The sequence below is a fragment of the Excalfactoria chinensis genome, chromosome 1, assembly GCF_039878825.1.
Source record: "Excalfactoria chinensis isolate bCotChi1 chromosome 1, bCotChi1.hap2, whole genome shotgun sequence".
Classification (NCBI taxonomy): domain Eukaryota; kingdom Metazoa; phylum Chordata; class Aves; order Galliformes; family Phasianidae; genus Excalfactoria; species Excalfactoria chinensis.
Window position 1 is genome coordinate 65,906,912 of NC_092825.1, and position 12,254 is coordinate 65,919,165.

General features: G+C 43.6%; 1 protein-coding gene across 1 annotated transcript in view; it reads right to left on the bottom strand.

Annotated features, from left to right (window-relative positions):
• Nucleotides 1-6,087, bottom strand: part of SULT4A1 (sulfotransferase family 4A member 1) — a 31,088-nt gene extending 25,001 nt beyond the window's left edge. The window contains exon 1 of the mRNA XM_072326588.1: nucleotides 5,823-6,087. Coding sequence (XP_072182689.1) covers nucleotides 5,823-5,991 — 169 coding nt within the window. The 5' untranslated portion in view covers nucleotides 5,992-6,087. The remainder of the gene's footprint in view (nucleotides 1-5,822) is intronic.
• Between the last annotated feature and the right edge of the window lie 6,167 nt (nucleotides 6,088-12,254).

A 12,254-nucleotide genomic window follows, 5' to 3' on the forward strand; every position in this document is an offset into this window, starting at 1 on the left:
AGTACCAACATTCTGATTTCCAAGACATTAACTTGTTCATCCACATTCACAAAACTAACAGAGGCCAGGTATCTTTTCAAGTTCTTCCCCTTGACTTATAAGTGCACGTACTATTGCCTAACAAACCAGATGGCAAAGGTAAAGAATCCCAAGTGTATTTTATTTAAAAATCTCTGCATTTTTAAGTAAATTTTGTGGCTTCTTAAGACATGCCTCCGAGCCACTAACATTTGAATTGACTTCTTAGATGAAAACTGATTAAACTTGAGGCAGCAAAATCCTGCATAGAGAACAGGACTATAAAACCAGACTAGCATAGTCTGGCTATTCTGCAAGAGGATAAACTTGTTAAAAAACATGTAGGCTGCTCCAAAAGTAATGCCTCCTCTTTATTTCCATACATCAGATACAAAGAGCACAATAACACTATTTGATAGAGCAAATTCCCAGCTACAAAATACTACTCTTCAACACTGTCACCACTATTAGCTATGCATTTTTGCCAGCAAACAAGAACCTGCATGCTGTGCTTGTCAAAATCTGCACCAGTGGAGATGATCCACTGTTGCTGTCACAACAGCTGAAACACATCACCCACAGCCTCTCTATGCTCACATTCAGAGTTTGGTCTCCATAAGCATTCAGCAAGCATTGATGGGTGCCATTTTTTCTGCATGGAGGTATTCAATGACAAACCTTTGCTTTGTTGGCACTTCCATGTCAGATGCCATGTTGTCAGACTGCCCCTCTGCTGCCATCTGTCACACAGCAACAAAATCTAAGAGAATATTGACAGGAAGGTTCAACCTCTACTGCCATACTGCCAGTATCTGCCTCTGATATTGTGGGCTAACATAAAGCAAGAGGCATTACTTCTGGATCAGTCCTCATACAACAATAAAATTCTTGGGAAGAATTCCTTGTAAGAACACTGGAAACCAAGGCAAATCAACTAATTTAGCACACAAACATCTACATGGAGGGTTCTTGCTCCCTAAGAGTCTTCAGTTACACAGCATAAGGCCTTCACAGCCCTGCCATTAACCAGGGTAAACCTCTGCAATCCACTGCAGCTAACTCACTTCCCTGTGACTGACAGCTCTCAGTCCATAAACTCCCATAGCCCGGGCAGAACCTCAGGCAATATTTCAAATGTGGGGTGGCAACTGGAACATGTTTGCTAGTTAGGCAGTAAGCTCTGCAGAAGTGCAGCTTACTAGGCCACAGCTGGGTGTGCTCATGGGTAGGCTGGAGGACACACGTTGTGTGTCCCTGACACAGCACGTAATCATTGCAGCTCTGTGCAGCTCTGTCACCTACTCACTGACTGCTATAGCAGACAATTGCAGATTAGCTAGTGAGTTAGATGAACACAGAGTGTAGGGTGCACCTGCAAGCATAGCTTATGCAGAACCATGTAATCCTAGCCAAGGAGTAATACCCTCTATATGTTGAATAAGGGCATTTTTGTGCAGTACCATAACACTCAACAAGCAAGACTGTTTTCTGCTTCAGGTATGTGTCTAAAATTGTATCACTGGAGGACAACAAGCAGGGTGGGACTGCACAAGACAAAGATTTCCACACAAAGTGCAGTCACTTGGTACATTTTCTTTATAGTGTATTAAATTGAGACATTTTTCCAACCTGTTTTTGTCACATAGTTCAACAGAATGTGAAGGGGAAGAAACAAGTGACCAGAGATAAGAAGTCCCTGAACAAATTTCAGAGCTAGAAGTATAAGCAGATACGTTCCCCCTTTGGTCCCAAGTATAATAGCACTGGGTCTGATACAGACAACATTCTAGATGCTTATGAGGATAAATCTGCTAATTTTATGTGGAGACTCAGACAGGTGAGAAAAATTGGGCTTATACTGAGCGCTCTATATCTGATTCACAGTCCAGAGGTTTCCTCCACTGTTGTAATTGTCAATTGATCAAAGAGCTTCCCCTTTGACTGAAAAAAAAAACATGGGATTCATAGCGACCCTGGCATGGAAAGAATAATAGAGATTATGAGGAAATGAGAGTATGAGGAAAATAGGCTCTTGGAGAATGTACACTGGGCACCGATATTTGACAAGGGAAAGGGAACAGGCAGTACAATAAACCTGAGCTCCTCACAGAGATGGCAGTGTCCCAGCAAGAGAAGGTGCTGCATCCAGGAGCACTGGAAACAGAAGAGGTTAAGCAAGCGGTATGCATAGAGTGGGAGAGGCATGGTGTCCAATTGCTCCTGCAATTGGAGCAGACAGAAAATCAGTGATGTGTGCAACACACTTATCAACAGATAGAATGAGAAGCACGACCTTCTTCTGTACATACGGGTTTATTTTAAGAAAATAAAATAATAGGCAACTCAAACGAACTTCTTTTTGGCTGACTTCATACAAGACTGAAGGAAAGTGCTAAGCAAGAATTTGAAAGATAAGAACATACCCACAGGAAAGCTGTCCTTGAACTGATCTGCAAACTCACTGTTGGCCCTTTATGAAGCCTAAGGCTTATAGTCAGCCATCATATTCCCTCAAGTTAGTGCGTAGTTACGGAAATATAACTTGGCAAGGAAAATTCAAAACGTTATCTACATTGTATCTACAAAAAGACAGACCTCCAGCCAGGTGAAGACCAACACTTGCATTTCACATCAGACAATGAGTCAGAAGAGGAAGAGTCCTCACCAACTGACTGGACTTAAAGCTGATGTCTGCCACAAGATTCCAGAAAATTATTTGGCAAAATAATCAATGCTGGAGAGCCGGCTTTGTTAATAATGTAAATAGTTCACTTTAACAAACTGCCAGTTTTGCAAAAGGCAATCATCTGTGGGCTCTGACCCAAGCATGCACAATGCACGTTGCTACAGAACAAATACAATATTAAGAAAGCAATCCACTGCACACCACTTAGGAGTGCAGCAAATGGACAGATCACGTACAGTCAGAATTTGGCATCATGAGGCATGGCAAAAAAAAACAAAAACACCTAAGTGAACATGGAGTCGATACTATATTTTAGGCATGGATTTAATTCCACTGGAATCGCTGACCTTAGCCAGAAGGTGGACTAACTCTCAGTCGCAGGTCACTGAGGAAATACCATGGAAGAACTTGCTTCTTTATTAATTTTATACTTTATTCAGTTCACGGAGAAGAATTTTGATTTTCAGGCAAGGTACAAAAACCCCACAGGATGAGAAGGTTTGAGGAAAGCTATTATAGATGTAATATGTACTTCCTCTGGAACACTGCATCTCATCTGAGAAGCAGTCTGTTGCGTGAGCTCCAGTTATTTAGTGCTATATAGGATGATATTAGTACACACTTGCAGCCTACCATAAATCTCAATGAATGCTGTTCTGTTCTGCCCATTCCATACTACCAAGCTGCACAAAATATAAAGCTTGACTTACGCTTTTTTAACAGAGTAGATACATATCTGATTTTGAATTATGTACCCTGACAAAAAGTTGCTCTGTAATTACTGTTCTAACAAATACATATGGAGAAGCATACATGCACACCGACATATTTACACGCATCTGTATAAATGAGCCATGAGGTTTTATGTACAAGTTTCTCCTATTCCACCAGCGACCAAAAGTTGTTACCATTGATTGGATGCAAGTGTCAGGATTAATTAATGATACAAAGAGTATCATTATTCAGGCCTCCATCAGTGGAAATTACATTAAAGCAAAGTAATTTTCCATTAAGCTTATCATATTACTCCCAGTAAGGCCACTGGAACATTCAATTTTCTGCCATTACTGGACCAGCTTCTTCCTGGGTCACCACCAATGTACCAAAGTAATTCTTTCCAAGCACTATTTCCATCTCTCATTTAGGGCAGACTCATCCAGCCTTTCAGAGTTATGTCTGCAAAATGGCACACGTGCTTCCTCATCAGTCAGATAAACCAGCACACGGTCAACAGCTACTGATGGAGCCTTTTGATTTTACACTGGAGTATCACGCAGGGCTCAGTAAGAGGCAGGAACTCTTTAGGATTACAGAAATCCTCATCGCCTCCAGTCAACAGAAAAATCTTTCTTGGTGCTTCTGAAAGACAGGAGGATGGAGCTGTAGTTAAGATAATAGAGAAAAATATGGAGTTCTGGGTGTCATTTCTGGCTTTGCTGTAGATTTTCTGCATGACCTTGGGCAAATCAATGAGAAACAGCAGGACTGTCTAACTTCTGGTGATAGTCCTGTCCATAGTCAGCAGACACAGTTGATTCAGAAACCCTAAATAAGGCACATAGGATCAGCAGACAACACAAGCTCCAAGAGTTCCAAAAGAACTCAGGACACTTGAAGGTGAACTGTTTTCTCCTGGAGACTGCAGACATTATGGCTGTGTTTCAGAGCCTGTTCCCATGACAAGAACACCAGATTCCACAAGACCCACTCTAATACCCTCTTTCCTGGCATCCGTTTTTATTCTGAGGCTGCCCCTCTACCTCCTCCCACTCCACTGTACCTCCAGCTTGGGTATCCAGCTCTCAGTCTTCCTTTTCCTTTGCTTTCAGGTCACCTATTAGCTACTCTCTTGTCATCCCCCAGCTCTGCAAGTACGCAGGTGCCTGTCGTCAACCTCAGGGCTGCCCTGAGAGACTTGCTGTATTCATAAAGTAATAGTAAACCTCATCTGACTCTGCAAGCTAGCTTTCTACAGCCAATTGCATAGCCATCAGAGCTAATCTATTGCCAGGTGCTGTATCACAGCTATTTTGTGCCTATAAACCAAGGTTAGCCGAGGATACGTAGCAGTGTGCCAAGTTGGGTGCTGTAGTAGTGCAGGAACCCAGCTTCACAAAACAGAAATGTTTAAAGTAAAAGATCTGTGTTCTTTTTGCACCCTGCATGCTAAATAAAGAACAGTACCTGCATGGCTGTCTCCTACTAATCCAAGCATTTTGGGGGCCACCCACCAGCCCGCAAATTGTCCCCGCACTGTAGTGACGGATGTTTGATGCACCCATCAAGCTTCAGACAGACTTTAAGAGCATCGTTAGTAATGAATTACAATAAATAAAAGTGAAGACAAGCACTTCAAACTCCTTGAGAAACGGTAACGTAATAGCAGCACACCAAGGGGAAACAGAAAAGAACCATTTTTACAATAAACAGTGAAATGATCGCACCTGGTCAGAAACCTGTGATACCGAAGCATGTCACAGGGGTATTTACAGAGCTAACATCAGTCACCTCCAGCAGACTCTGAATTTTCTAGAAACAGATCATCCTGTAGCCGGGCAGTCACTCGGGAGCGGGCTTTGTAAAGAACCTGCTCGCTGCTGCTGGCGTTACCAGGTGGTTACAGAGCTACCATATTGCAGCCTCTCTGCAGACAGCACCGTGCCCACGTTAACTCTACTTCAGCATCTTTGCACGGAAACGGGGAGGATAAGAAAAGAAGAAACACGGTATGTGAAGCAGCCCCAGGAAGCGCTCAGAGAAGGAACGCAGGCTGCAGGGTCTGGCAAGGCTATCTCCGGCCGCTCGGCGCAGCCACAATGCACTCGGGGCACATGTTCGCAGCCGCCTCGGGGAGGCGGCACGGCGGGGCTGCGGAACAGACGACAGGTACATCAGTCGGTCACGTCAGGCATAACGCGCGCCGTATCTGTTCCCTCCGGGCGGCCCTGCTCACCTCCAGCGGCGCCTATACCCGGCGGCGGACGCCCTTCCCTCGGCCCCGGCCCCACCTCTCCCACGGGGGCCGCCCCGGGCGCGGCGTTCCTCCCCGGCCCTCAGGGGGCGGCCCCGGCCCACGGGGCTCCTGCTCACCGCCCGCCCGGGGTCTCGGCCCGCCTACCTGACTTGGGATAGGTGACGATCCAGACGTCGCTGTCCCTCACCGGGAAATTAGCGATCTCCTCCATCTTCCCCCGGCAGAAGGGCGGCAGCCGCACCCCATTGTACTCGAAGTACTTGCTCTCGAACTCCCCAGGAGTGCTGGGAGTCTCGGCCTCGCTCTCCGCCATCCTCTTCCCTGCCGGCCGCGGCGGGCCGAGATGCGGCGGCCCCGGGCGCTCCGGCGGGCGGGCTGGCGGCAGCGGGCGCGGCAGCCGCGGCCCCGGCACGCCCCCACGGCCAGCGGCGCATGGGCTCCGCGCGCGGTGATGTCATGCGCGGCAGCCGCAGCAGCGCCGCTGAAGGCCGCGGGGGCGCTGTCGTCTGTCTGCCCGGCTGGGACGCGGCGGGGCAGGGAGCGGGTTATCACAGCCCGTCGCAGGGCGGGTGAGGGCCGCTCATAGCCAGGCCTGTGGGCTGGCAGGTCAGGTGTTGCTGCTCAGCGCGTGTAAGGCCTCCCGATGCCTGACAGGAGAGCAGAAAAAGTTCAGTCTCTGCTCAGCTCTCTTTATACTAAAGAAATGGCGAGTGTCGTAGCTCTTTGGTCTGTTATAAATCAAAGCAAGTAGTTCAGCAAGCGCCAGAGAGGTCAGTAAAGAGTTTAGGTTTTGTTTGCATTTTATTAGCTTCTAATGGCTGCTTTGTTTAATGGTGTATGTTTTGCTAGCGATATTAAGCTGTAATGTTCTTTAAAAGCTTTAGATGCAAAGGGTCTGTAAGAAGCATGCAGCTTCTTATAGTAAAAACAACATAGGAGTACAAGAGGATACAGTGAAGTGGATCACCCTCTGTGTAAGACTGGATAGGGCTTGGAAAAGTTGAGAAATTTAGAAAATTTAGAAAAATAGTGAAATGTGTCATTATTATTTCATCAAGGGAAAAGATTTTAAGATCAGAAAGAAGTATTTAACCCTGGGAACAGATTGGCTGTTTAGATACATCTGTGTTTTGTGGTCTGTGCCTACAGAAAGTACTCTTCTTGAATTCCTGGGTAATGGTAACTCAGTTTCCCAGTTCTTCAGTTCCCACCTCTAAAACGGTGGAAGTATTTACTAGGCTACATGAAGAGAAATCTCTCCTTATAATTTAAGTGCAAGACTGAGGCAAAATGTGTTTCTGATGCAATCCTGATCAACACAGCCCAAATGCAAGGGTTTCTACTTCTCCAACGCGTTCATAAGTGATCCTTGACAGAGCCAGTTGCTCAGTGTCCCAGGTTACAGAAGACCAGTGTTACATTTAGAAGCAGTGTAAGTCACCTGGTGTTCCACTTAGGGCAGGTTCTTACAGTACACCATATTTCACAAATATAAAGTGCTTATGAGGTGATAATACGCAGAGTTTCAAATTTAGCAGACTTAGAGCATAGACTTCATGCACAATCTTTATTCCGAGCACTACGCTTCCCAGCAGGCCACATAGGAGGATGTATAGACAAGGTGAGCTTGTCTTACTGTCAGTCTAATCAGTGTGAGGAAGCGTGTGATCGCTTTGCTGATGAGTCATATGCATCAAGCTTGAAGGGAGGGCAGGGATGTAAAAGGGCTGTGAGTAAAAACAATCAGCACGCTGCAGTATCACCTCACAACTTTGTCTGGGACCAAACCATAAGCAAAAACAATTTTCTACTTAATTTGTTCTAGGTTTCAGTGGAAACCTTCATAGAAGCCATGTGGCCTGCTAGGCACAGTGCTGGGACTTAAGCTATCTAAACTCTGTTGCAAATTCTTGATCAGGCACGTCAGGCCCATAGGCCTCATGTAGCCCAGAACACCTCACAGTGCAGCTCACCTCCTGCCTTACAACACCACAGCGGTGCTGCTCAGGGTGTGCACCCATTGCTCTGCAACAGTCAAACAGTCAAACCATCAGTGTGATTGGCACTGTCTGGATTGGAACCAGGGGAAAAGGGTGGGCACAGAGTAGTGCTGTCTTTTCCTCTGGTGCTATTTGCTCAGACACAGTGAACCCCTGTGCAAACTACGTGTGGCATGTACTTGTGCCGCTTGTTGAGAACAATGCAGTGATTGCCAGTGCTAGTATTTCAACCTACCTCATGGCATCTCAGAAGAAATCAGAGCCCAGAAAAAGTCTGGATGAAGGAAGTGTGTTCAACAAAAAATGGGCAGATTAGTACTTTTTTTCTTCTTTTTTTTTCTTGTCAAGACAAATAATGTGGCGCTATGCTTAGTTTATAAGGAAGAAATGTCATTTTTCAAAGACGTTATCTGCAAAAATATGCTGCCAAATTTGATGCATATTGAGGAATGCTTTGTAAAGACAAAACAGTGCAACTGACAAGTTTATCATCTCAACAAAATCGTTGTTAAGAAGTTGAAACTCAGACGGACTCTGTTATTAAAGCTAGTTAAGTGGTAGCAAATCTGACTGTGAAAATAAATCAAAGCTATTTACTGTGGTGAGTTTAGAAAGCTATGTTTGGAAGGTGTGGCAGATACAATATGTATGTCCTAATATCTGATATAGCTACTGATAGAGCTCCTGCGAAAGAGGAAGTTATGAAATTAATAGAAGATGCAATTGCCATCGGCAACTCATATTTGATGAAATATCACTGCGTCATACATCCAAGAAAAGTTATGTAAAATAGACATTGCCATGCACATCGTTACAAATCATTGGAACAGGTTGCCCAAGGAGGCTGTGGATGCCCCATCCCTGGAGGCATTCAAGGCCAGGCTGGATGTGGCTCTGGGCAGCCTGGTCTTGTGGTTGGCGACCCTGCACATAGCAGGGGGGTTGAAACTGGATGATCATTGTGGTCCTTCTCAACACAGGCCATTCTATGATTCTATGATTACCAGCACTGAGAATTGCATAAACTCCAATCCATTGAATCATCACCAGTTCTAGAAGTTCCTTAAAAGTATGGATGCTCACTGTGATGACATCATTTACTTTTCTGAAGGAAGGTGGATAAGTCAGAGTAAAATTCTAAAAAGATCTTATGATTTCCAATATGAAAGTAAGTCGTTTGTGGAATCGAAGATTTGTGCCAGAACTTGAAGATGAAAAATGGTTCACAGTATGAGCAGTTTTGGTGGATTTGAATGCTCATTTAAATGAGTTAAACATCTGTTTTCAAGGTGAAAATCAACTTACCTGTTCTATGTTTCAAATCATAACAGTGTTTGAAATGAAATTAAATTATAGCAAGCTCAAGTTGTGGCAAATAATTTCATGCCTTTTCATGTGTTGGCTAAACACAGGTTTGTGAACAATGAAAAACATGCAGCTTTGCTTTCAGTTTTGATAAAGGGATTTGAGAATAGGTTTCCAGATTTCATTCATCCAAAAGGTATTTTTCAGTTTTCAGTTAATATATTACCTGCACATTTTCAAATGGAATGTATAGAGTTGCAATCGGACATTCAATTCAAAGAACATTTTGATCATGTCTCTTTACCAGAGAGTGGCTCAGCCTACCAGACCTACCAGACAGCAGCTCAGCCGTGCATTTACAACTAATTGTGTGGATTTAAAAGCTTGAGATGATATTGGACAAGGAACTCTGCTCTGTACCTACCCTTTAGGCATTTCTGTAAAGCCACTGATGAGTGTCTTAGCAACTAGAGCTTTCTAAATCTGGCCTCTAGACTTGGAAGCTGAAAAGGTGCATTAAAGGAAATTAGCTGCTTCTGCTATGGAGTCATTTTCACAGTGAGGATATAGATATCAATAAGAGGTCATAGAAGTGAGGGGAGCTGCTCACCTGGACTTCCCAGGAGTGTCCAGAGTTGCTCTAGTCACCAAAAGAGGTGTTGATCATGGTTTAGACTTCTTATGCCTGAAAGCAGTAAATATGTCATCTTCCACAGTCTCTTATGTGAATGCAGAGATGTTCAGAACAGTCTCCTCTATGGGTTAATTACAAACACTGCCTCAAACCAACACGGAAAACAAAATGGATATGCACAGCAGTGAGTCAGCTTTCTGCTTCATTTATTAATGAATCTGTGGGAGAGGAAAGGGGAAAAGGAATGGATCAGATTGATGGGAAGGCATTAAAAATAGATAAACAGACCTCTGCTACTGAGGTGAGCATGTGAAGATGACAGGGAAGGAACAGGATGACCAGAGAAAGATAGTGTGAAAGTAGTGTGTGTAAGAAGAATGGAATTGTTTAACAGGTAGAGATAGAATGATCCAAATGCTGCAATGAACGTGCCGAGTGCTTTCAAGTCTGGGTGAAGGCATTGGATGGCACTCAGCCTGTTACAGTCAGGAGCATTAAAGGTCTCAAAAATAAGACAAACTGAGGATGATAGAAAATGAAAGACTACACAAGGGGCCTGAAAGTGACAGATTTATGTAGCAATGTAATCTCAAAATAAGCTAGTCTAATGTTGACTAGCACTTAAAATGCCAACGTTGAACTGCATGTAACCTGAATTATGTAATCCTTGTCATCAAGAACTTGGCTATTTACACACTAAAAATTACCATGGGCATCATTACTGTATTACATTGAGTTAAAGACATTTAAATATGAAAACTTAAGTCGAAACTGGTAGCAGTTACGTCCTGGCACATCTGACGAAGCATTCTGTGGCACATAAATACTTAAGTAGTTATTTACTACTTCAGAGCAGATTTTTCAAGCTAATTGATGAATAATTGTTATTGATCTAAATCCTGAGTCCCTGTGTCAAGTTACTGTTTTGTTTTTCTCTACTTTATATACTGTGAGCATGTGAATACTAACTATAACAGTTGTCAAATTCAGACTAATTCTCAAAAGCATTCCCAGAGTGGTATTATAAGTTAAGTCAACTGATCCTCAAAACACACCTCAGGAGGTGTGATGTGAACCTCTATCTTAGACACTGAGCAGTTGGCCAGAATTGTTCTCTTCAGTATTCCTGCTTCTTGCTTCTTGTTTTTAACTTCTGGGGCAGACCCGGGCTAACAAGTAGCCTCATTCCATGCAAGACACTAAATAGCAACAATACAATTCTGTTATGTAGACAGCATGATTGTGGTGCAGTAGAAAATTGAATGTAACTTTTACAGACCACAATCAATGAAAAATCTTCCTTTCTTCTCTTTGCTTGGAATCTTTAGGCAGGTTGGGTCTGATGCATGTTACCTGTGAACTTTAGATATAACAGTGCTTCCATACAAGACTACCCTCAGCTGAACATCTTGCATTACGAATGAGAAACAGGTAGCACCATGTGTGATTTAATCATACAATTCAATTTACTTCTTTCTTATCCATAGAGGAAGCTTTTATTTATTTTTTTTTAAATTTTTTATTTTTTTGGTTGCCAAAGGCAAAATTCTGTCACCTCAGCTGTGTCCTTGTTACTCATTTGATTCATATGTGTGTGGTAGATACAGAGGAATTGTAAGACTCTTTTATTCCTCATCTCTAGGCATTCTCTCATTCTAGGCAGTCCAGGATGACAGATTCTATAGAGCTAAATGTAATGGAGACCTACCAACTTCTGCTGCAGCTAGTCTGAAGAAAAGAAGCTGCTAGACTCTAACAGAAGACTCAGCAGTAGGAGAACAGTGGTTGGAAAGAACTTGAAGACAGAGGAGGAAGTGTGGTGACAGATGCCTTGAGGAAGGTAGTTACTCGAAGTATCAAGATGTCATTCCTGCGGCTCACGCTAGAGAGCACAAGTTTTAAGTATGGACTGCTACCTTGCTGTCAGGTGAATGAAGGGCAAAGTAAATCTCCCCCTCAATTATTCCAGACGTTTGTGCTGTAGCAAGCATATACTGCTGAAAAAAGGGAGAATTTCTCATACAGTTGTTTGAACTACACTGTGTAAATAACAGCAGACAGAACAGCTGCTAGCACTTGGTAAATTATGTGCTATACTATTCCCACGCCTTTCTAAGGCTTATTGTGTGAGTGGCAGCAGCCACTTTATGACATCTCTCTAATACAATCTGTTGTCTTGTGCACAGTGCGCTCCCCAGAGGCCTGTGTGGAGCAGAAAGGAGAAGATGGGATGTCTCTTCTTTCCTACCTCAAGGAATCTGTTCCCCAGTGAGCAGGTTAAGATGTGAGCAATGTCTGCACCAGTGCCTGCATGGATTGTTTAAGGCATGGGGAACTGATGAATGACTACACAAAACTGACAGCCTTTCCTGCGTAAGAAATGCCATGACTGGTCCTGTGACATTGCCACTATTAATTCTTAGTGGCCACATGTATGTAATGGAAATTAACAAACCATGTTATTAGTGTACATGATGTATGACAGGCTTCAACACCACTCCACCCTGCAAATTCTAAAGTGATACACAAGTGGAAGAACTTGGCTGAATATCTTCCAGTGGCACTGTTTGAATCAGTGGTAGCTTTTGGAAATGAAACAGCTCATCTTTCAGTTGCTGAAACCACCAATGTTGTCAA